The sequence below is a fragment of the Chiloscyllium punctatum genome, chromosome 24 (assembly GCF_047496795.1).
Source record: "Chiloscyllium punctatum isolate Juve2018m chromosome 24, sChiPun1.3, whole genome shotgun sequence".
NCBI classification, from domain to species: domain Eukaryota; kingdom Metazoa; phylum Chordata; class Chondrichthyes; order Orectolobiformes; family Hemiscylliidae; genus Chiloscyllium; species Chiloscyllium punctatum.
The window spans coordinates 50,758,647-50,784,993 of NC_092762.1; the positions used below are offsets into that span (position 1 = coordinate 50,758,647).

The window sequence follows — 26,347 nt, forward strand, 5'->3', positions numbered from 1 at the left end:
CTTTGGCTCATGATGTTGTGCCGAGGTTTAATACTAATGTAAAATATAGTAAGTTAACCTATGCACCCCTCAACTCACTGTTATCCACGTGCATGTCCAGCAGTCGCTTAAATGTCCCCAATGACGCTACTTCCACCACCACAGCTGACAACTCATTCCATGCATTCACAACTCTCTGCATAAAGAACCTACCTCTGACGTCTCCTTCATACCTTCCTCCTAATATCTTCAAACTATGACTGCTCGTACTAGTCAATCCTGCCATGGGGAAAAGTCTCTGGCTATTGACTCTATCTATTTCACTCATTATTTTGTATATCTCGATCAGGTCTCCTCTCTTCCTCCTTCTTTCCAGAGAGAAAAGTCCGAGCTTATTCAACCTTTCTTCATAAGGCAAGCCCTCCAGTCCAGGTAACTTCCTGTTAAACCTTCTTTGCACCCTCTCCAAAGCCTCTGTATCTTTCCTATAGTAGGGCGACCAGAACTGGATACAATATTCTAAGTGTGGTCTCACCAGGGACTTGTAGAGCTGCAGCAAAACCTCGCAGTTCTTAAACTCGATCCCCCTGTTAATGAAAGGCAAAACACCATATGCTTTCTTAACAACCTGATCCACTTGGGTGACAACTTTGAGGGATCTATGTACTTGCACACCCAAATCCCTCTGTTCCTCCACACTGCCAAGAATCCGGTCTTTAATCCTGTATTCAGCATTCGAGTTCGATCTTCCAAAATGCATCACTTCTCATTTATCCAGGTTGAACTCCATCTGCCATTTCTCAGCCCAGCTCTGCATCCTGTCTGTCATGTTGCAAACTGCAGTAGCCTCTATACTATTGACGACAACTCTAACCTTTGTGTCATCTGTAAATTTACTAACCCACCCCTCAACCACCTCATCCAAGTCATTTATAAAAACTACAAAGAGCAGAGTCCCAAGAACAGAGCCCTGAGTCAACACTGACCTCCAGGCAGAATACATTCCATCTACAACCACACTCTGCCTTCTGTTAGCCAGCCAATTCTGAATCCAGATAGCCAAATCTCCCTATATCCCATACTACTTGAGTTTATGAATGAGCCTACTGTGGGGAACCTTATCAAATGCCTTGCTGAAGTCCATATACACCACATCCACTGTTTGACCAACGTCGACCTGTCTTGATACCTCCTCAAAGAAATCAATAAGATTTGTGAGGTATGACCTGCCCCTCTCAAAGCCATGCTGACTGCCTTTAATCGCATTATGCTTACTAGGTAGAACAATAGTGGGAAAGAATTAAACAGGATACCACTGTCAACTCCATGCTAGGCAGAAAAGAAGAGTTTGTTGAAGGTTTGTATTTCATTGAATTGAACAATTAGATCAAAATTGAAACTGAAAAATCACACTTATTGGTTATGTGCAAATAATAAAGCTGATCAAACAGGATAGATATATAGAATATGTATACAAAAGCTAACAAAAATTGAATTAGATAGCTTTGGGCTTAAGGCAGGTTCGGAGTAGAGAATGAAGGATAGCAGAAGGTTATGGAAAATAACTTATTTCGTATTTCTAAGGTGGTTATTCAGGTTGCAAAACAACTAGACAGAGAGATCAGACTGTTAGCAGAGAATATTGTTCGAAGAGAAATGATACTTTATGATTCCCATGAGGGAGCCAGGGTCCAAAATAGCCAAATTCACCAACTAACCCCAAACACAGAAATTACCAACTAGATTTCACTTTTTGTAACTTTACTTTAACATGAATCAGAACTAATACAAATTAAATATGGCTTAAGAGGGGAATGGCACTTCAGATTTTAAAAAAAACAGTCTAAATAGTTGATTCAATAAATCACTCCCGCATAATATACACTTGTTAAGTTCTGAGAGAATTCTGCCTCCTTTTAGAATTTTGCCCATGTATTTAGTTATTCCATGTGTTGTACTCCCTGGCAGCTGTATTTAATCAAAGCTCATATGGCACAGTGGTAGTGTTTCTGCCTCTTAACCAGGAGACCTAGGTTCGAGTTCTACCTGCTTCAGTGTTGCACAATAACATTTCTGAACAGATTGATTGGAAAGTATCTATGAACCCTCTCATTCTGGTCATGTCAGCCCTGATGGCATAACTTACCAGAATTTCTTTTCAACTGACCAATTAACAACAGCCAGTTTCATGATCTGGTACTCTGATACAAAGACTTTTGCATAACTGAGCTCTTTGCATTTTTTTTAGATTCAGTCCCTTTTTGATTGTTGGTGCACAACATCCCCAAGAGTTTCTGAATACTGCTTTTTTGTTTTACTGTTGAAACAGAACTTTTCTGTTCATGGAGACTTTTGTTGATTTCTCCACACACATTGTGTTCCTCTTCTGTCTCTGACTTTAGCTGCACTTTTGTGCCAATTGCCTTCACCTTCCAGCTTGTGTCTTGAAGCTCTTTGTGTCTCACCACACAGTTCCTGTCTCTTAGCCAGTTACTGCTTCCAGGTCAAGGGTAGCCAGTTCACATGAATCATGTATTTGTTCTTGTCCAAAATTTACAATGATCTCTTTGTGAGTTATAAACTCTTAGAAATCCTTTACAAGCATTTTAAAAACAATTGCAGATTCTCCAAATTTTCAGATCAAAGCGGGTCACGTATTAAAGAAATTGCTCAAAATCAACTTATGAAAGAAGTCTAGGCCTAATGATTTTTTTCTGAGAGGATCTTAAGGGGAGAATTATTAAGGCACTATTTATAATTTTCAAAATTATTTAGTATAGAAACAACAATGAGGAGAAGACCTAGACTTTAAGTGGTAAGATTTGAATTGGAGGGAGGAAGTAGATACATGCAGATACATACACAAAAGATGACAATGCGCATACAGATATCCACATGAAAAGCAAAGCATTCATTGCTTTTATATATTCTATACCTATGTGTATTTTAAACAAAAGTTATTTTGAACTAATTCCGAGCTTGGTAAGCTGCTATTGGAATGTGTGCACAGTCTTAGGTAGCCAATTGCAGGAAGGATATAATATGATGTTAAAGACACAATGTGGATTTCTTAAATGCGTTTGTGATGACAGACTTAAGATGTCTAGTTGAAGCTGAAAAGGTTAAGCTGCTAAAGGTCTGAAAGATTACGAAGAGCAACATTGAAGTAAATGGTGTTAAATCGTTTTCTGTTTCTACGCAGCATATCCAAGTTAGATTAGATGACTTACAGTGTGGAAACAGGCCCTTCAGCCCAACAAGTCCACACCGACCCGCCGAAGCGCAACCCACCCGTACATTTACCCCTTACCTAACACTATGGGCAATTTAGCATGGCCAATTCACCTGACCTGCACATTTTTGGGCGGTGGGAGGAAACCGGAGCACCCGGAGGAAACCCACGCAGACATGGAGAGAATGTGCAAACTCAACACAGTCAGTCGTCTGAGGCGGGAATTGAACCCAAGTTAAAATGATCACAAGGTGTGAAAGGGAAAGTTAAAAGGAAGTTTATTAAACAAAGGAAGATTACGTAGAACGTAGAACAATACAGTGCAGAATTGGCCCTCGATGTTGCACCAACCTGTGAAGTAATCTAAGCCTATCACCCTATGCTAACCCATCATCTATCTGCTTATCCAAGGACTGTTTAAATGCCCCTAATGTGGCTGAGTTAAATACGTTGGCAGGCAGGGCATTCCACGCCCTTATCATTCTCTCTGTGTAAAGAACTTGCCTCTGACATCTGTCTTAAATCTATTGCTTCCCAATTTGTATCTATGCCCCTTTCTACAAGCAGATGTCATCATCCTAGGATAAAGACTCTCGCTGTCCACCCTATCTAATCCTCTGATCATCTTGTATGTGTCTATTAAATCCCCTCTTAGCCGCCTTCTCTCCAATGAGAACAGACTCCAGTCCCTCAGCCTTTCCTCATAAGACCTTCGCTCCAGACCAAGTGAGGCCGCACTACCGTGTTGTATAGTTGCAGCATGTTATCACCGCTCCGAAACCCAATCCCTCGACCAGTAAAACCTAACACACCGTATGCCTTCTTAACAGCACTATCAACCAGGGTGGCAACTTTCAGGGATCTATGTACATGGACACCAAGATCCCGCTGCATATCCACACCACCATAAATCTTTCCGTTGACCCAGTATTCTGCCTTCCTGTTATTCTTCCAAACTGATCTCCATTTGCCATCTTTCACCCCAATTCTGCAGTTTATCCAAGTTTCCCTGCAACCTGCAACATTCTTTCACACTGTCCATCATGCCACCGACTTTAGTATCATCTGCAAACTTACTAATCCACCTACCTATGCCTGCGTCCAAGTCGTTTATAAAAATGTCAAACAGCATTGCTCCCAAAACAGATCCTTGTGGCACACCACTAGTAACCGGACTCCAGGCTGAATATTTTCCATCAAACACCACTCGTTGCCTTCTTAAAGAAAGTCAGTTTCTAATCCAAACTGCTAAATCACCTTCAGTCCCATGCCTCTGCATCTTCTTCAGTTGCCTACCATGTGGAACCTTATCAAAGGCTTTACTGAAGTTCATGTCCACCACATCAACTGCCCTAAAGTATCCTTGAGAGGTTAATGCAGAAGAGTCGAGAGTGTGTTGCTGGGAATACCAAGCAGGTCAGGCAGCATCCGAGGGGCAGGAGAATCAACATTTCGGGCATAAGCCTGATGAAGGGCTGTTGCCTGAAATGTCAATTCTCCTGCTCCTCGGACACTGTACTTTTGTACTTTGTATTGCTGTACTTTTCTATCAACATATTCTCGACTCTGATCTCTAGCATCTGCAGGCCTCACTTTATCCTAGTTAAATGTAGAAGTGCCATTTTTGCTTTCATCTTCCAACAACCTTTCATATGCCACCTATCTTGCTGTCCAAATAACTGACATCCTGAGTTTTCACCATTTTAGATGCCTTCTTGAAAAGCAAGATTTTGAAATGTATTTTTCCATAGGATATGGCTGTTGATGGCTAGACCAGTACTTGTTGACAATCTCTAATTGCACTGAGTGGCTTGTTCAACCGTTTCAGTGGACATTATGGGGTGAACCATATTGTTATGGGTTTGGAGTTAGATATAGGCCATGCTGGGTGGTAAATTTGTTCCCTAAAGGAAATAACTATTCAGACAGATTTTTCCAATTGTCCATGATGGTTGTCATTACTGAGACAAGATTTCAGTTCAAGATTTATTAACTCAGCTGCTGAGCTGGTATTGCAGGGGCATTAGCCTGAGATTCCTGATTACTAGTCAAGTGACATTACCTCTAGGCCACTATTTCCTCTATAATTGGTGACATGAGAGCTTTACAAAATCTGAATCTGTATGATGAGTGGTCCTGGACTCCAACTGAGATATTGTGCTTCTCTGTTCTCCATGAGGAATTCAATCCAAGAAAGATAACATCTGACACAATTTGCACTCAGAACATTGCAATAACTGTGATATATTGATACAAGTTAGCACATAATTCACAAATCATGATAAATGTAAGAGAAGAAGAGTAAGGGAAATGTCACTATAGTATACATTCTTCACATTGATAAAGGGAATTACACTGCAGGAAAAATTATGGTGTACATAGACTTTATTGGAAGGAAGGGTGAAGTAATTTTTTATCATAAAGAAAAGCATGGGTGGTCACCTGGGAGAGAATTGCTTTTATGCAATTTGAAAACGAGTGGTGCATGTCTTGGAGGTGTGCTATTAGTTGTATAGTCAAGAAGGAGTGGTGTTTACCCTCATGTCGCATTTCCTGAAAACTATTCCCAGCATTTCAAGAAATTTCAATCTGAGACTATACAGGCACAGTGGGATGCAAGACTGTAACATAAATGAATAAGTATTCATAGTCATACAGCATAGAGATGGGTTCTACAGCCCTCCATATCTATGTTGACCAACAGACACAAAACTACACTGGTTCCATATACATTCACTAGCTCCATAGCCGACTAATCCCCAGCATTTTAAATACTTATCACGATGCTTCTTAAATGTTGTGGGAGCATCTACCTCCACTGCTTTCTCAGGCAGCATGTTGCACACATTTGCCATTCTGTGGGTGAAAGAAATTTTTCCCAGATTACCTGTAAACCACTTACTCCTCATCTTAAATTTATTTCTTCTGGCCTTAGACTCGTGCCGCAATCTATGTCTGTACCTCTCAATTTTGTTAGACCTCTCAAAATGCAACACCTTGCCCTTATTGGGATTAAATTCCATTTATCAGTGCTCTGCCCAATTTCCCACCTGATCAATATCACACCTGTAGACTGAGACCATCCTCTTCACTGTCAACAGCAGCCCAATTTTCATGTCATCTGCAAACTTTCTCATTAAACGGTCTATATTCACATCCAAGTTGTTAATGTACATAATGCATGATGGTTCAGTGGTTAGCACTGCTGCTGCACAGCGCCAGGGACCCAGCTTCGATTCCAGCCTCAGGTGACTCTCTGTATGGAGTTTGCACATTCTCCTCATGTCTGCGTGGGTTTCCTTCCACAATCTAAAGATGTGCAGGTTAGGTAAATTAGCCATAGTGTTCAGGGATACGTATGTTAGGTGCATTAGTCAGGGGAAATGTTAAGCAATAGGGTAGGGGAATGAATCTGGGTATGATACCTCTTTGGAGGTTGGTGTGGACTTGTTGGGCCAAATAGTCTGTTTCCACACTGTCAAGATTCTATGAGAACAAGCAGCAAGAATTCCAGCACTGATCCCTATAGTACTCTGCTGGTCACAGGCTTCCAATTCCAAAAAACAGCTCTCCACCATCACCTTTTGCCACCTCTTTGCAAGCCAATTTTGGATCCACTTTACCAAATTGCCTTGGATCCTGTAGATCCTTCCCTTTTGAACCAGCACTCCATGTGCTCAATTTAAGGCCTTCTTGAAGTCCATGTAAACCACATCAACTGCACTACCCTCAATATTTTTAGTCACTTTTTCGAAAAACCTTAAGACAGGACCTCTCTGTAACAAATATATTCGGACTATCCCTGATTAACTCTGCCTTTCCAAATATTGATGAATCCTAACCTTCAGAATTTTTTCCAATAATTTTTCTACCACATATATCATTAGCTATCTTTCAGTCATTTGCCACTTTGCCTGTGGCCAGCAAAATATATCTGCCAGAATCTCAGCATCTCCTTCCTTGCCTCCCACAGCAGCCTGGGCTATACCTAATCAGGCCCTGGGGAGTTTTGCACGTGTATGCCTGTTAAAACACTTAATACTTTCTCCTTAACTTCATCATCACAACTAATACCCCCTGCTAAATGCCTTTCTCCTGTGTAGATAGATGAGAACTGTTCATTTAAGACTTCAACCATATCCACTGGCTCCATGGACAGGTTGACCCTTTGGTCTTTAATAGGCCCCACTTCTTCATTGGTAATCCCCTTACTCTTAATATACTTATAAAAAGTGTTGGAGTTTTCCTTGATTCTGTCTGCCAAAGATATTTTGCAGTTCATTTTTGCCATCCTAATTTCCTTTATATGTAGCCTTCTACACATGCTATCCTTTTGAAGGGCCTCCTCCATTTTTACTGCACTGCATCTGACATATGTTACCTTCTTATTCTTAACTCTGTAACTCTTGAAATTCAGGGTTCCCTGCCTTTGTCCTTCACTCTTAAAGGAACACGCTGCCCTGAATTCTCACTTGACTACTTTAAAAGACTCCCATTTTCCAAATGTAGACTTATCTGCAAGTAGCTGCTTCCAGTGTGTATTTGCCAGATCTCTCTAATGATACTGAAATAGGCCTTCCCCAGTTTAAACACTTAACTTATGCACTAGCCTTGTCCCTTTTCATAATAGCTTTGAAACTGAAGAGTTATGGTTACTATCCCCAAAATGCTCACCCACTGAAGGTTCAGCCACTTGACAGGCTTCATTCCCTAGGATTAGTTGTAGCACTAATCTTCTCTAGTAGGACTATCTACATACTTGCACAAAAAGCTCTTCTGGATGCACTTTAAAAATTCCACCCCATCTAATCCTGTCATTACTAACGTGATCCCAGTTAATGTTAGCAAAATGGAGTCAGTGACAACCATAAACTGTGTTTCTCTCACACCTTTCTATGATTTGCAAGTCATATCTGCCCCTGTATCCCCCTCTGACTGTTGGAAGGCCTGTAGTATAAACACAGTAAGGTAATTGCCCCTTTTTAAAAAAATCTTCTAAGCCATATCCACATGGCCTCATTTGAAGACCCTTATGGATGTCCTCCCTCAATTTTTTTGCACCTCCCTTTCTTGTTCTTTCCCCCCCCCATCATGCCTGAAACTTTTATACCCTGCAATTTTGAGGTGCCAATCCTGTCCTTCCTCAACTATGTCTGAATGATTACAACAATGCTCTAAGCTCACCTGCCTTTCCAGTCAAGCTCCTTGCATTAAAATAGAAACAATTTAGTTTCCTGGACCTTCCATGTGCATTATCTTGACCACATCATCTCTGCCTTCTGAACTGTCCTCGCGTTCCTTCTACATATATGATTAGACCTTGCCCCCCAACTTTACATCTACTCTGTGCCCCATCCTCTTGCCAAATCAGTTTTAAACCTCTCCAGAGCAAGACCAAACCTTCCAGAAAGAATATTGGATCCATTCCAGTTCAGATGTAACCTGTCCAGTTTGTACAGATCCCATCTATCCCAGAAGGTGTCCCAGTGACAGTCTGGTGATATCATATACTTCTCCTTCAATAACCTGTGAATCTCTGAATAAACAACCCTTGAATCATCCTATTAATCATGTGACCAAAGAGAATTGCTTCCTAATTATGTGAATCGCAGTTTATTTGAATGCACGTGTGAATGTAAACAGTCTCTGAATATGAAGGAGTGCAACACGTGGACCACAAACACATCTTCATGTGGACTGTTTGGAAATATTATCATAGAAATAGTAATGGAATACTGCCAAGTTGTCACTGTACAGTCTGTGACCCACTTGTGGTTGCTTTAAGGCTGGCAAATGGCTCTCAAGCAGCAGTTAATCAGCTCTGTTTGCACTTAACTCTCGTTAGTTTGTTCTGTTTGAACTAGGTCAAAAGTCAGAGTTGTAGTGATATACAGCACAGAAAAGAACCCTTTGGTCCAATTCATCCATGCTGGCCAGATATCCGATATAAATCTAGCCCTATTTGCCAGCATTTAGCCCATATCCCTCTAAACTTTTCCTATTCAACCAGGTGCTTTTTAAATGTTATTGTACCAGCTTCCACCACTTCCTCTGTCAGCTCGTTCCATGTGCACACCACCTTCTGCATAAAAATGTTGTCCCTTAAGTCCCTTTTAAATCATTCCCCTCTGATGCTAAACCTATGCCCTCTAGTTTTGGACTCCCCTACCCTGGGGAAAAGACTTTGCCTAATCACCCTATCCATGCCCCTCATGATTTTATGAACCTATGTAATGTCACCCCTCAGCTTCCAATGCTCCAGGGAGAATAGCCCCAGTCTATTCAGCCTCTCCCTATTGCTCAAACCCTCCAACCCTGATAACATTCTTGTAAATCTTTTCTGAACCCTTTCAAGTTTCGCAACATTCTTCCTATAGGAGGGAGACCAGAATTGCAAGCAGTATTCCAAAAGAGGCCTAACCAATGTTGTATACAGCCACAACATGACCTCCCAACTCTTATATTCAATGCACGGCCAATAAAGGCAAGCATACCAAATGCTGCCTTCACTACCCTGTCCACCTGCGACTCAACTTTCAAGGAACTATGAAACTGGGTTTCTTTTGCTCCTGCCCTATTTGCGAAGTTGCAGCTTGCATGTGGTTCCCATGCCTGTTCAGAACTGCCTTTCCTACCCAAACTTGGTATTTTACAGACCTGACCTCACATCGCCCATGCCTCTTACCTATTAAGGGCCACTCCTGTGATTCCTGCACCAAACATCATCCGCTGAAGTAAACGACCCCTCTTGTTTCGAGGAGTCTTGTGTCTGGCATTGGTGTTCCTCGTGCCGGTTCTGCGTCTCTCCTCACTCGTTCTCTCACACAGACACACCCATTCGGTTTAACCTGGTGTAGAGTGTTCTGCTCATCAGCAACTCTGCTGGAACTACCCCTGTAGTTGCATGAGGAGCAATCCTAAAATCAAACAGGAGCTGGAACAGTTTATCACCTGAAGCTGTCGGCTGTTTCTTTAAGCCTGTCTTCAAACGTTGGACTGCTTTTGCTGCCAGACAATTGGAATATGGATGATATGGAGCTGTCCTTACTGCTGAATGACATTCAACTCTCGGAAATACTTGTTTCCGTGTACTTGCAACTTTGCAGTCATCGTCCGTATTTGACAAATTAACTTTATGCACATCTAAACATTATGAAAGGGCATCCATAATGATTAAAAACATACAGCCAATGAAAGGTTTGGCATATTCAACATGCAACCAAATCCAGGATATTTCCACGAATGTGGGAGGACCTGCTGGCTGTAATTTTTGTCCTTGTTGGCAGTCTGGGCACTGTCCACGCAACATGGATATGTCAGCATCCAATCATGGTCACCAGACATAACTTCTCACAAATATCTTCATTTTCAAAACCTCTGGATGACTCTGGTGGAGTTCAACCAGTATCTGGTGGTGGCTTTTGCTTGGGAAGATCACATTTGTTTCCCATAATATATTGTCCTCTGCGATGATCTGGTGCACCTCCTGATATTATTAGTGGTGACCAGAAAGGTGTGCAGAAAGTTTAAAACCAGAATAGACTGTACTAGTGGCAGCACCATTGGTGATACTTGGCTTCCAGGACTTTATTCCAACTTGTAAGTGTAAGCACTCGGCATAAGAGCCCACTGCTGAATTCAACCTGAGGCCTTCCTCTTTGAGTAGCCCAGCAAGGGTTTGCAGTCCAATACTATTACAAATTTACATCTGTAAAGGTATTGGTGGAACTTCCTTACACCAAAGATGACCGCCAACCTGTTCTTCTCTATGTGAGAGTATTTTGTTTGGCGTCAGCCAAAGTCCGGGAAGCATGCACTATGAGGCATTCCTCCCCGCTTGGCCACCGGTGAGCCAACGATACTTGATACCATAGAGGAGGCATCGCGTGTCAGCACCACATCTCACTTGGGTTTGTAGTGTGCCAAAACCTGAGACGACGATAGAGTCATAGAGATGTACAGCATGGAAACAGACCCTTCGGTCCAAGCCGACCAGAATGCTGCGTCTTAACTACGAGACCGTTTCCAAGGCTGAAGTTTTGGAAAGGAAATAATCTCATCACATGACTGTAATTAAGAAAATGTAAGTGGCCTTATAGATTTAGACTTCAGATGTGACCCAAAACCCTTTTTGGTTTGTATCTTTAAACTCCATTTGGACGAAAAGCTTGAACACTTCTGGATTAAAGACCAATAGATGAGGATAGGGCTTCTGAATACACACTGTCCAGGATGATCATACAAAGAAAAATTAAGAACACCCCATTGGAATCGACCAACTTAAAAGAGAGCAGCTCATTATAAAGTGAGCTGGAAAACTTCTATTAGATTTGGTGTCTTTCACCTGTAATTCATGTATTATGTTTACTATCAATTACATTTTTTAAGAAGATTAAATATTTTATAACTTTTCATATTTACTGAATTGTTTCTCTTTTAACTCCTCACCACAACCTTTAGCAAAACCAAGATCATTGGCTCATCTCAGTAGGTCAGATGGTCATCGCAAAAAATCGCAATGGACTTTACTACAAATGCAAAGTGATTGGGACTTCTGCACAGACCTTTTATGAAATCAATTTTGAAGATGGATCTTACAGTGACAATGTGTACCCAGAAAATGTTGTTGTAAGTTGTCAGTCTTATATCTTTTGTACTGATTTGTTTTAATTGTTCAGCGTGTTTTTTCTGGTTAATGTAAAAATCTCAACCACAGCTTTATAAGAATCCTTTGGCTAAGAGAGTATTTTTGTAGGAGAGGTCATAGATCTCCTAGATCTCAATTGATACTAATAAAAGTACTTAGTAATATGGTACATTGAAGTAAAAAAAAAGGGATAGTTATATGAAAGTATAGATCATTGTCAAATTTCTTAATGAGTAATAAATGGTTAGTTTCAGGTAATATATTGGAAATCAACGTAATCCTAGGCATTATAATGACAGGGAACGCATTTGTTTCTGTTGTCAATGGTGCCATCAGGTGCATTATGATAGGGCTGAAGAGGGTAACATGATTCATGTTTGCTCCAGTGATTCCCTACCCAACAAATTGCCCCACGATAGTGATCAAGCATATTGATGCAGGTCAGTACAGATAGTTTGTCTATAATTCGATGCTTGTGTTCTTGTGAAATTCCACATTATAGAAAAATCACGTTTCAGAAACAGTGCTTAAAGTTTTTGGTGATGTTATCATGTTACAGCCAATACACACTTTCCAAGTTCGTGCTTTTGAAACAGTGTCCCCAATTCGTCAGTCGAATTACAACAAATTTGCATTAATGAAACACGTGTTATAGCAGAACAGCCTGTATCAAAATACAATTGAAAAGAATATAAGTCAAGATACTCCTATGTTTTGTCAGATGCTCCTTGTGGTACTATCAATTCATTTCTTCAAATTCGCCACACCTGTCATATATAGTCAACAAAATGCTTGCTTAGACCCTATTGTTATAGGATAAAACTGAAATCATTTTCTGGGCATTTTCCAAGCTTAAAATGGTCAGTAAAATAATTTCTAAGTCTGATCATTATGGAGACCAGACAGGAATCCGTTTCTTCAGTCAAATAAGCTACCCGTGAAGTTGTTGACGAGCAGCTCCCAACATTTGGAGTTAGAATGCAGGATTGCATGCTCTCTGAGAGTAGTTAGTTGCATGTCCATGCAATCATAGTAAAGTACCATGACCATGTCGAAAAGCATACAATGTAAGGCAGCCTTGACTGTACTAGCTCTTTGAAAAAACTGTTCATTTAATCCCACTTCTCTGCTCTTTCCCCATTGCCCAAAAATTTTGTTTCTTCAAGTATTTATCCAATTTGCTTTTGGGCAATACGTTGCAGATCCTTTTTGTCATTTTTGTCTACATTTTGTCATTTACATAAATGATTTGGATGCGAGCATATGAGGTACAGTTAGTAAGTTTGCAGATGACACCAAAGTTGGAGGTGTAGTGGACAGAGAAGAGTACAACAGGATCTGGACCAGATGGGTCAATGGGCTGAGAAGTGGCAGATGGAGTTTAATTCAGATAAATGTGAGGTGCTGCATTTTGGGAAAGCAAATCTGAGCAGGCCTTATACACTTAATGATAAGATCCTAGGGAGTGTTGCTGAACAAAGAGACCTTGGAGTGCAGGTTCATAATTCCTTGAAAGTGGAGTCGCATGTAGATAGGATAGTGAAGAAGGCGTTTGGTATGCTTTCCTTTATTGGTCAGAGTATTGAGAACAGGAGTTGGGAGGTCGTGTTGCGGCTGTACAGGACATTGGTTAGGCCAGTGTTGGAATATTGCGTGCAACTCTGGTCTCCTTCCTATCGGAAAGATGTTGTAAAACTTGAAAGGGTTCAGAAAAGATTTACAAGGATGTTGCCAGGGTTGGAGGATCTGAGCTACAGGGAGAGGCTGAACAGGCTGGGGCTGTTTTCCCTGGAGCATTGGAGGCTGAGGGGTGACCTTATAGAGGTTTACAAAATTATGAGGGGCAAGGGTAGGATAAATAGACAAAGTCTTTTCCCTGGGGTGGTGGAGTCCAGAACAAGAGGGCATAGGTTTAGGGTGAGAGGGGAAAGATGTAAAAGAGACCTAAGGGGCAACTTTTTCATGCAGAAGGTGGTACATGTATGGAATGAGCTGCCAGAGGATGTGGTGGAGGATGGTACAATTGCAACATTTAAGCGGCATTTGGATGGGTATATGAATAGGAAGGGTTTGGAGGGATATGGGCTGGGCGCTGGCAGGTGGGACTAGATTGGGTTGGGATATCTGGTCAGCATGGACGGGTTGGACCGAAGGGTTTGTTTCCATGCTGTACATCTCTGACTCTATCCTACCATGTCAACTGCAACAATACTGTTCTCCAGTCTCGTCTCTAGTTTTTCTTTGCTAATTACCTTAAATCTGTGTCCTCTTCTGTCAGGAGAACAAAAACACTTTTTCTAGTGTTCCAATGTAACTGCACCCCTCACTTCATTTTTGTATGATTTCCATAGAGACCAACAAGCCAGAATACTAAATTGATTAAAGGTCCCCACTTAGAACGATAGTGGATAAGATTTCACATTATTCTATCAACCAATCAAAGTCATCATAAATTAACATGATTTAATAGGAAAATTATCAATTTAAACTCTGTACATTAGAACATAGAACATTACAGCTCAGTCGAGGCCCTTCAGCCCTCGATGTTGCACCAACCTGTCGAACCAATCTGAAGCCAATCTATCCTATACTATCTCATTTTCATCCATGCGTTTATCCAATGACTATTTAAATGCCCTTAACATTGGTGAGTCTACTACTGTTGCAGGCAGGATGTTCCACACCCCTACTACTGAGTTAAGTAGCCACCTCTGACATTTGTCCTATGTCTATTACCCCTCAATTTAAAGTATGTCTCCTTGTGCTAGCCATCACTATTCGAGGAAAAAGGCTGTCACTATTTACCCTATCTAACCCTCTGATTATCTTGTATGTCTAAATTAAGTCATTTCTCAATCTCCTCCTCTCTAATGAAAACAGCCTCAAGTTTCTCTGCCTTTACTTATAAGACCTTCCCGTCATACTAGGCAGCATCCTAGTAAATCTCCTCTGAGCCCTCTCCAAGCTTCCACATTCTTGCTATAATGCAGTGACCAGAACTCTACGCAGTACTCCCAAGTGCAGCTGCAACATGACCTTGTGGCTCCAAAACTCAATCTCTCTACCAATAAAAGCTAGTGCACCTTGTGCTTTCTTAATAGCCCTATCAACCTGGGTGGCAACTTTAAGGGATCTATGTACATGAACACCAAGATCTCTCGACTCATCTACACTACCAAGAGTCTTACTATTAGCTCTGTATTCTTTATTCCTGTTTCTCCTTCCAAAGTGAATCACCTCTCACTTTTCCATATTAAATTCCATTTGCCACCTCTCGGCTCAGCTCTGCAGTTTATCAATGTCCCACTGTAACTTGCAACATCCTTCAGCACTGTCCACACCTCCACCAACCTTAATGTCATTCGCAAATTTACTAAATCATCCTCCCGCGCCCTCATCCAGGTCATTTATAAAAAGTGACAAACAGCAGTGAACCCAAAACAGATCCTTGGGGTACACCGCCAGTAACTGTACTCCAGGATGAACATTTCCCATCAATCACCACCCTCTGTCTTTCAGCTAGCCAATTTCTGATCCAAACCACTAAATTACTCTCAATCCCATGCCTCTGTATTTTGTGCAGTAGCCTTCTATGGGGAACCTTATAAAATGCCTTATCAAAATCCATATACACCACATCAACCACTTTACCCTCATTCACCTGTTTGGTCACCTTCTCAAAGAACTTTTAGGTTTGTGAGGCGCAACCTACCCTTCATGAAACCATGTTGATTATCTTTAATCAACTTATTCCTTTCTCGATTATTATAAGTCATGTCTTATAACTTTTCCAACACTTTACCCACAACCAAAGTAAGGCTCACTGGCCTATAATTATCAGGGTTGTCCCTACTTCCCTTCTTGAACAAGGAGACATTTGCTCTTCTCCAGTCTTCTGGCTCTATTCCTGTAGACAATGGCAACATAAACATCAAAGCCAATTTGAATAAAGATTAAAGAGCAAATTAAGAAAAATCAAACTTCTGAATTTACTCAGCCATCCGCTCAGTGTGCATAGTACAAGTTTGAGCCCAAACGTTTTTGAAAGCTCTAAACTTTCTCTGGTAGAGTTCTTGCTCCATTTTTGTTTTGAGGGTTTAGGCTGGTCCCCAGCTGACAGTGGCACCCCACTGAAACAGTGGATTTTCCATAAGAAAATCTTCACCACAATGCCACAAACCTGCAGAATCTCCTGCCCTCTACCCACAATGCTACTGGTGACATAGATCCACCAATGTTGTTTTCATATATAATAGAATCAGAAGATTACAGCACGAAAGGGACCCTTCAACCCATCAAGTCTATGCTAGTCATCAATTGTCAATCGACTTGAACCTTATTTCCCAAAAAGTAACACTGATTATCCTTAATTAAGCCTTGCCTGTCCAAGTGTGAGACTGTTAGCTCCTTGATTTTTTTTGTATTAAAAAATTTCCCTACCACTAATGTTCGACTCACTGGTCTATAGTTCCTGGTTTAACCCTACCACCGTTCTTAATAATGGTACCCACGTAAGCTGTGTTCCAGTTGTCTGGCACCTCTCCCTGTGGCAGAGAAGATTTGGAAATTAATGTCAGCGCACTGGAATCTCCTCAAAGTTACAGCAAATAGGTGTTTCCTTCTCCCAGCTCCTGGAACCAGCCTCCATTGTCTTCATCCTCTTGGTACTGTACTTCTGGGATCCAAGCTGAAACAGCTGTTTCTTTTAAAACTGCTTTCAGTCAGTGTCAGTTTCTCCAGATTCCTGAAGCCATTGTTTCCATTTTAGTTTTACTAAAACCAGGGAGGCTCAATTTCCCTTTCAGTTTTATAATTGATGTTTCAGTCAGTGAAAATGCACTTCTGAAACAGTGGATTTCATCACATTCATAGAATCGTAGAAACGTTTCAGTGCGAACTCGGGTCATTCGGCCCATTGAGTCAGCACTGACCCTCCAATGAGCATCCCACCCAGACCCACCCCCCTACCCTAGCCTTGTAACCCTGCATTTCCCATGGCAAATCCACCTAGCCTGCAGATCCCTGGACACTACCGGCAATTTAGCATGGCCAGTCCAGCTAACCTGAACATCTTTGGGCTGTGGGAGGAAACTGGAACACTCGGGTGAAACTGACACACTCATACGGGGCAATTGTCCAGACATTTCACAGGCAGTCACCCGAGGCTGGAATCAAACCCAGGTCCCTGATGCTGTGAGGCAACAGTGCTAACCACTAAGCCACCGTGCTGTCTATTGTCTAAATTAGTTTTCTGCCAAGTTTGTTTTAGGACTCTTGGGCATCAACTTTCTCTCTAAATGTGTAGTTTCTCCAGCAATTGCAGAGAATGTTTGCACCCTACAGACTGATTGCTGGAAGTATACGTGAGAAGCAATTTGCACTCTGGCAACATGGGTCATTGGACTGTCTTACATTTTAACTAGCTGACTCAAAGTTCGCACGTTGCAAATTGCACTCAGTCTTAGTGATTGTAACCAGCTGTATATTACTGTTTGTAGCAAGGTTTGTACTTGACTCAAAGATGGTTTGAGCTGGCAATGTCATTTCTTCTAAACTGAATCTCTCAGCATTAATCTAATACTGTGCACCATGCTGTTCTGTGATTGTATTATCTGTAATTGTTTGCTTTCTCTGTGTACAGAGCAGGGACTGTGTACAACATGGTTCACCCGCTGAGGGTGAGGTCATCCAGGTGCGATGGACTGACAGTCTGGTGTACAGTGCGAAGTTTGTTGGTTCCCAGGTCAGGTACAACTATCAGGTAAGATTTAGGTTATATTTTCCTTGCTGCAATGGCAGTGTTGACCAGTTAGTAACCAGTTGCTTTCCATATGTGGAATACTGCCTTTTCTTTGTTCAAATAATGATTGTCACAAAACAATGGAAAAATATGACATTTCGAGTCATGAAACAAGGTTTTAGTGGACAGATAAGGCAGAAATTGTCCACAAAGATGAGTAGAACTACTAACTGATAAAATTGTGGATGAGCACCAGGAAGCATTTTAAAAAATTTATTTGGCTGACCATAGAATTGGATTTACTCTGAAGGGTACATTGGTCAACAATGAAGTAACATCCCTAGTATAGAACTAACAAAGGGTTTATACCAAAACAACATCTTGCAGCAGGATAAGAACAACAGTGAAGGAGCACAAATGAGATAGTAAGAGCCACAAAAAGGAATATAACTAAAACCTAATGAGAGCTGTCGAATACAACGCTAGAGCTGTGTTTGACAAATAAATTGAGAAGGAATAATATGGGCCCTTTAAAGACAAATGGGAATGATACTGTAATTGGAAATCAGAACGTGAAAGACCTATTGAATTCATTGACTTGACAATCAAGAATTATGCATAAACTATCAGAGGTAGAGGAAAGGTAGACCAAGGGAAGCAACAAAATATTTAATATGTTTAAAATCAGTTGATGGAGAAACTAATGTGAATAAGGATGCCATTGACTGTTCCCACACCAATGTGTTAACAGAAGTAGCTAAAGAAGTTGTTGATGCGTTAGTCGCAATCATCTTCAATTCAGAAATTGTCCCCTTGAATTGGAGAGCTGGCAATGTTACTCCATTATTTAAGGGTGAGGGACATAAACTAGGCAATTAAAGATCTGTTAGTTTAACATCAGTCGTGGGCAGGTTACCAGAATCTTTAACTGGGGACAGGGTGATTGAGCATTTACACAAATATAAGCTGATCTTGGAAATGCATTTGAACGTTATTATATGAAATGCCAAGTATAAAATAAGCGAAAATAAGCCCATGGATTTGGAGGCACACTTTGGTTGACATAGGGAATTAGGAGGTGAACAGTGTAGTCAGGTGCAACCTTCCTTCAGCAGTTTCATGCTTTATTTGATTAATCTGTGCATTTCTAAATGAGGCTTTATCCTGTCCCTCAAAGTTCCTGACAATAATTTTACTACCTTTGCAGTTTGGCTGATTGGTCTCTGGTTAATCAGCAGAGTCTCGTAGGAGCCTGAACTTTGTGGACCATGGTGAGAAATATGGCGTTTCTCCACGTCAGGATTAACTTGTTGCATTTTAAACCAGACTAATGGGCATCGAGGCAAGATTCATATTCGGGAGTGGCGAGATTACTGGGGGATTATTGCTTTTAAACCTTAATGTTATCAACAAACCTCGAGTCATTAATAGGCAGCTTCCTGTTCTTTGCGAGGGAACAAGATATTGGCAATTCCTGCTGTGAATGTCAATGCAGATACCTGGTGGCTTGAACTTGCTGTTTGCTTCTCTGGGTCACCATCTTGGGCACCGAGCAGCAACGTCCCAGGGCACCAACCTCACACATCCATGGACCCCTGCGAGCCCCTCAACACTGGCACACTCTGATCCAGTTGCAAGACACATCAGCCCTTTTTGAGCTGCATTTTGAAGTGCAGTGTCAACTAGCATTGATACGTTGCTGCAAGGAAATTGAGCACAGGAACAAGCACCAGTTTCCATACTAACCAGACTCCTTTTAGGCTGCTCACATTCTTGCTTACCTCTCATCCTCTTAGCGTCCAACTACATGCTCACAGCATCCATGCCTCACCCTGCCCCTTAGCTCAGTCAGAGAACCAGGGCAAGTTGTCTCAATGGTCAGCAGTCCTCCGTCAAAGTGATGGACATCTTTCCATAAGGCACATTGTAATGTCATTCTCACATCTGCCACGTGCCAGCAGTTTATATAGCAAGCACACTGTAAGTGCTGCAAACATGGGTATTTCTCAACATCTAAAGGATGTGATCCTCATTGAGGCCAAGGAGGTACCGCTCAGTCAGGGGGTCCTGGAACAGTAACTAAGCTAAGAGCAGCCTTGATATCAGTCCAAAGGGTTGGCTACGTCAATGCTGGTTGCCAGTGCATCTCAAAATGCAGCTCAAAAAGGGCTAATGCACCCTGCAAGTGGATTAGAGAGTGCCAGTATTGAGGAGCTGGCAGGGGTCCATGGATGGGTGAGGTTGATGCCCTGGGATTTTGCTGTTGGGTGTCCAGAGGAGCAGGCAGCAAGCTCAAGTCACCAGGGACCTGCTTTGACATTCACTTTGGAAACTGTCAATGTCGCATTCCCTTGCAAAGAACAGAAAACTGCCTATTAATGAGGTGATGTTCATTGTTTAATTTTAAGGTTGAAAAGCAATAATCCCCCAGTAATCTAGCCACTCCCTAATATGAATCTTGCCTTGATGGTCAGGTTGAAAATGCAACAAGTTGATCTTGACATGGAGATATGCCATATTTCTCCCCATGGTCCACAATGTTCAGCCTGCTATGAGACTCTGCTGAGTAATTAGAGACCAATCAGCCTAACTGAAATGGTGGTAAAATTATTACAAAGAACTTTGAAGGACAGGATAAAGCCTCATTTACAAATGCCCAGATTAATCAAATAAAGTATGAAATTGTTGAGGGAAGGTTATGCCTGACTACACAGTCCACCTAATTCCCTATGTTAATCAAAGCATTCTTCCAAATCCATGTGCTTATTTTCGTTAAGTTTGTGTAGAACATTATTTTATACTTGGCATTTGATTTGTTTGCTCTCGGTCCAGGGTCCATGCCTCTGCAGTCCAAGAAATGGCTGAGAGTCAGTCCTTTACTCACAGTAGCTCCTTAGTCTGAGATTAGCGCTGACACTGTCAGAGAGATGTAAAGGTTTGAGCCTGGGCTGTTCCAATAGATTGCTCAAGAGGGGTGGGCCACAGTCGATCTGTCGTTTCGATCCAATAAAGTCAAGAAGTAAAGGTGGGGAGGGGTGTCATAGTAAGGGGCAACCCCTGCTGCAGGAGAGATGAGCAAACCTATTGATAGGAGTTGGGGACTGAAGACAGGTTGGGTTGGGACCTGAGGTGGTGTAAAGCCTATAGGGCTCATGGGAAGGTCAACAGGAAGGGGATTTGGATGATTGGAGCCTCACCAACAGGTAAAAGTGGAACCTGGAAACTGGAACAGCCCAATGGGAAAAAAAATGGCCACAGGCACTTCCAGAATAAATGGGAGGAGTTCAAGATCCAGTGACATGTGTCCTGTCAAGAGACAAAACACGACACATGCACCCAGTCACTGCACAGGGCACATACTAATAGGTGCCCAATTCCTGCCAAAGCTTATCCATTGTCTAACTGTGAGCTACACATCTCCCAGTCTGAAATGCTGCTGAACATTTCATTGTCAATATCTCATTCCCTTGCAAAGAACAGGAAGCTACCTGTTAATGAGGTGAGGTTTGTTATCAAATATAAGGTTTAAAAGCAATAATCCCCCAGTATTCTCACCACTCCCTAATAGGAATCTTGCCTCGATGCCCAGAACTCTGTTTGAAAATGCAACAAGTTGGTCCTGACATGGAGAAATGCCACATTTCTCACCTTGGTCCACACCTTTGTCCACTGCAGCTGGTGGCGCTGTGCCACTACCTGGATAAATAGTGTCTCGTCACCAGAGACCCTTCTAACTGCAATGGTCATATTGCCTGCGTGTGGTGCAGGGGATTGCTCCATGGGGACATGACACATGTGAGCTGAAGTCTGACTTCTGGAGTTAAGGTAGGGGGCTACACTGAGACAGAAGCAAATTGATCTAGTGGCACTCTGAATATGTTTCAACAAATGTTAGACGCTCTTTGTCATGGAATTTCCCCCTGCCACCAATGTGCCCTTGAGGTTTTCGTCTGTCTTTACCTCCCATTTGGAAGGGCAATCCCAGGTTCCAAAGCTGTGGCTGAAAGACATTGGTGTCTGGAGCACCGAGACATGCTGAATGTATTCTTTTCAGAGGCAAGTGCACTTTCCTCTGCTCGATCTCCCATGGGAGTAAGGATGGGGGTGAGTTGCAGGTAAAAGGCCATGCCACCTTTGGAGTGTCCTGACAGGGACTACCGAATGGCTGTGTTCAGTTCCTGTTCTGGCTGATTGCCTACTGGTACCGCTCTGCCTCCTTTAGAGGCCAAGGTGACCTGCCCTAGCCTTGCCACATTGCTTAGAGGCTAGGGTGATGGATTGTGTGTACATCCAACAGGCCCTTGCACTGCTGGACCTGGCTCTCCATGGCAGCTGCCTCTCTGTCTATGGAGGTTGCCAGTCGTTTGCATGTTTGCAGTACCTCCCCCTCATGACATGGCCACAATCCTGCAGCCTCTGGATTCTGAGTGCCATTGCTTTCCACCTCCCTCCCTATTGGGTGACACTGAAGTTTCCTCCTACCCTGAGGCTGACCTGGTCTCTAATAATGCCAGTGATCTCGAACGTTTCAACCAGCTGCAGAGACATGGCGGTGATGTATTCACCAATTTGTGCTCCCACAAATATGTCAGTATGCGAGCTGGTTATGGGGTGGGGGAGGGGGGGCACTTGCCAATACCCTTCAGAGGTGCTGGAGGCCCTTTCTCGTGGATGGGTCATTTGGCCACCAAGATAGTGGACACCTCATTTAGACCTGCAGAATACAGAAGGGAGGCAGAAAGCAGCCAGTGGTGTATAATTAATGACATCAGCAGGGTGATGGAGTGGTACCTACTCAGCTAATGTATGTCTCTGGATCCCGGCAGGAGCAGTCTCAGTCTTTTCCTATGAGAGCTAGGATTCTCTTCTCAGGGTGGGAGGGATTTGGGGGGGAGAAGGCAGGGAACTGACCTCGGTAATGGAAATAGTGCAGGCATGATGGGTCAAATGGTCATCATCTGCACCATAACAGTTCTGTGACAAGGAGAGGTGATGAGTTTTTGAACGTTATAATCCATGGAGAGAATTGATTAAACTGGGTAAGGTTACAATTGTAATTACTTCAATATTGAGTAGGTATAAGTGCAAAAAGATGCAGAATTTTAACATTAATGTGTAATAATATTTAGAGCTGAATGTACTGATGAGACAGTAGAACAAAGGACTGTGGATGCCAGGGATTTGAAATAAACGAAAACAGAAATTGCTGGAGAAATTCAGAAGATCTGGGAGCATGTGAAGAGAGAAACACAGTGTATCAAATCCAGTGACTCCTTTTTTTCAGATCTGCTTGAAGATTCATTGGACTCAAAACATTAACTCTCTTTTCTCTTCACAGATGCTACCAGACCTGTTGGATTTCTCCAGCAATTTCTGTTTGTGCCTGTGCTGCCAAGGCAGTGCATTGGTTGGTGGAAAGCTTCTTTGAAAGTAGATGGAAGCACAGACTTAGTAAGAGAGCTACCCAACTAATATCACACGTCAGTAACAAGGTCAGGAGAATAGCCTGGATACCTTGTTAGTCAAGGCAATGACATAATCGTGAGGATTCTTTTTCTCTTGTAGCTGTTTTGGAAATTATCCTACCAGAAGTTCCCTTCTGTCACTATTTTTCTTTAGCATTATTTACTAACACTTCAGGTTGTAGTGATCTACTACCACCTAGTGTCTGGAAATGGAATCTGTCAACAATAGCAGTTTGCATTCATGTAGTGCCTTTAATGTGGTATATCATCCCACAGGAACAGTTTTTAAAACAGAAAATGACACTACCATATAACGACATATTAGACAAGTAACCAAAAGATTGATGGAAGAGGTAGAAGGAGCAAGAGATGAGATTATGTAGGGAATTGAAGAGGTTAGAGCCCAGATACAGCTGCCAACACTGGGCCAGTGTAACATAGTGATGCTTAAAAGGCTATGCTTGGAAGAATGAAAAAATCTGAGTTGAAGGGCTAGAGAGAGCTGCAGAAGTAGGAAGGGGTAAAGCATGGGGCACTTTGAAATGATGTAATGATTTTGTTGCTTTAATTGGTCATTCCCTTGATGAACTTGCTTGTGATTCAGGTGGAGTTTGAGGGAGGCTCTCAGCTGACCTTGAAAAGAGAAGACCTTTACACACTGGATGAGGAGCTACCCAAGCGTGTGAAAGCACGGCTGGTGAGTTCAAAGCATACATGACCTATCATATTACAATCAGCTTGATAATTGCCATCCACTTGCTTATACACCTCTGATACATGTTGTGTCGTCAATGTTTAGGCTAACAGTTTTAAGTGATATAGTACTTTAAACATCCAGCTCAAACTGCAATGGTCTCTTATTCTTACCTCTGTATTGCTGATGAGATTCTACTGTTGATATATGGAAAAATAATATATTGATATTGTGGCCCACTTGAGACTAGTACCAGCTTTAATTGAAATTGGTTAAAGACAAATATTGTCCATAACATCAAGAATAAATCCCTTTCTCCTCTTCAAAACTACCATCTGATATTTTATGTTTAACTTCAGTTGTACCAGACACCCTCCTTATATTCATCTCTTCACTTTAAAATTGTCAACTTAGATTATGGGCACAAGTTCACAGAGTAGAATTTCAACCTTCTAATTCAGAGAGGAAAGTGCTGACACTTGCCAAATAGGGTCTGACTGGAAATATAGCCCTTTATATAATCACAGTATAGTTCCCTCTATGGCCTACTGCACAATACTGATGTGGATTGCAACCTTGGACACCAGAGGTTGCAGGTTTGATTACTGTTTGCTAAGTTGGATTATCTGGTTCTGCAGAAATGGCATTCCAAATAGGTTCAGTGCTGTGACTAGGGAGAGGAATACTACAATTAAACATCTTCTGTTCAGTGCCCCGTGTTGGAAAGTGCTGTAACTCTGATGCATTCTCATAGGGTGCTGGTACGGTCCATCTGAGCCAGTAAGAACAGCCAGTTTAACCATGTTTAAGAAGGTATCCAGTACCTATGAACCCGCTGAGAGTCCACATTTGCAGGGAAAGAAAGATGAAGAATTAAAATAGTAATTAGTTGTAACCATCAAATCATGAATCAACCAAAAAGCTAACTATTTCCAGTACTTCCCCAATAGCACTAGAGTTGAGTTACAGTACAAGCAGTGTCTTTCTGCTTGTAAGTGGGGCATGTGGCAGAACGTAACCATTTATTTTATTTGAACATTCACAATCTAATGTGGATGACATCTGTTTTTAGGGAAATGACAAAGCTGATACACGTGTTTGTAAGATATCCCAGGCAGTTAGCCTCTGCTGTCCTTTTCAGTTTTTTAAACTCATTACACATGGTATTGCTTCTGAGGATCGATGCGACATACAAACTACATTCTTACAGTTCATGCTGTGCTACATATTTTCATCAAAAACATCTTCACCTATAATAGTTGGAGTTCAGGACTTCCTCATTGATCTGACTCTGTACCAGTGTCTCACTGAAACAAAATTTTCTTTTCCCCACCCTTCCCCAAATTGGGGAAGACTTTTCTTTCTCCCTACATCCAGTGAAATTGTGGAATAAAGTTTGGAGTAAAATAGTGTATTACTGCGAATAATGTTGAGGGAAAATGTTCCCACTTCTCTTATTGTGCTGGATTTAGAAGGAGCCACCATCAGGCGTGTAGAAGGTAAAGAAACGCACATACTCTTAAATGTGAGTAGGCTCATGTAATAATAAATATCTGGAATCCGATTCAGTGAAAAATGGTCCAAGTCCCAGGACTCACTCGCCCTGCAGGAAGAGCTAGAACTCCGTCTGGCTCTTATTAGAATTTAATCATTTTATCCCATCTGAACTATCTAATCTTAGTCTTTTTAGTTTAAAATTGTTCTATTCTGCCATATCTCATTCAGTACAGCTCCATGTGCTTCACTGGTTTACCATCTGTTATCACTCTTTTTGATAAGTCTCAATCCATTTTGATTTGAGTTAAACCCAATATATTTACCATTTATGTCGTACTGAGATATGTAGAATCTACTAATTAGACAGATACTGAGTGAAAGTGAGCAAACTGAACCAGTGAAATCATTCTGAAATGAAATTTGACCTTCAGAACAATATATTTTTACTGATCACAGTACATTTCATTCAAGCAGCTGCATGTTGGAATAAATCTTTAGTTTACAAGCATGGTGTCTAACTGGCCTTAAGGTTAGATTTTCTGAAAGGAAATAACAGTAGCAGACAACTTGATAATTTTTTAGCTCACATTATTGGATTGGGAAAATATAAATCTGCCACTGTACAACAGATAAGATGGATGGGGCTGTTCAATTATTAAACTTCTTTTATGAGCAGAGCATCAGGCATAGATGCTAAACTTTACAGCAGAGAATTCAATTTATCAGAATGCTTGCTGAGTTTCCAAACAAACCATGGTCAGTGTAGCGGGGTTTAAAGAGTGAGATGCAGATAGGTTTCTATGACTTTAAAGAGACACTTTGTCAGTTTGAGGTTGAGCCTACGAGTTTCTGGAAAGATGCATACAAGAGGAAATGTGTTCTCAGATATCAAGAATTTTGGCACAGATCCAAATCCTTGTCTGCTGGAAGGAAGTGGAATTGTAAATATTTCAGTTTTGTCGTAAATGGGGGTAAGAGAGTAATTCACAATTGTGGCAAGATCTAAGTCAGAATCTTTACTGTCTACGTTCCTTATTAATCGTTTATGCATTCACTAGAAAAATAAATGGGTTGGTTCAAATAAATCCATATT

General features: G+C 41.6%; 1 protein-coding gene across 2 annotated transcripts in view; it reads left to right on the forward strand.

Annotated features, from left to right (window-relative positions):
• Positions 1-26,347, forward strand: part of kdm4b (lysine (K)-specific demethylase 4B) — a 499,010-nt gene that overhangs the window by 465,701 nt on the left and 6,962 nt on the right. For both annotated transcript variants that reach the window (XM_072593817.1, XM_072593816.1), the window contains 3 exons: positions 11,672-11,839; positions 17,500-17,619; positions 23,668-23,760. In XM_072593817.1, the coding sequence (XP_072449918.1) occupies positions 11,672-11,839; positions 17,500-17,619; positions 23,668-23,760 (381 nt within the window). The remainder of the gene's footprint in view (positions 1-11,671; positions 11,840-17,499; positions 17,620-23,667; positions 23,761-26,347) is intronic.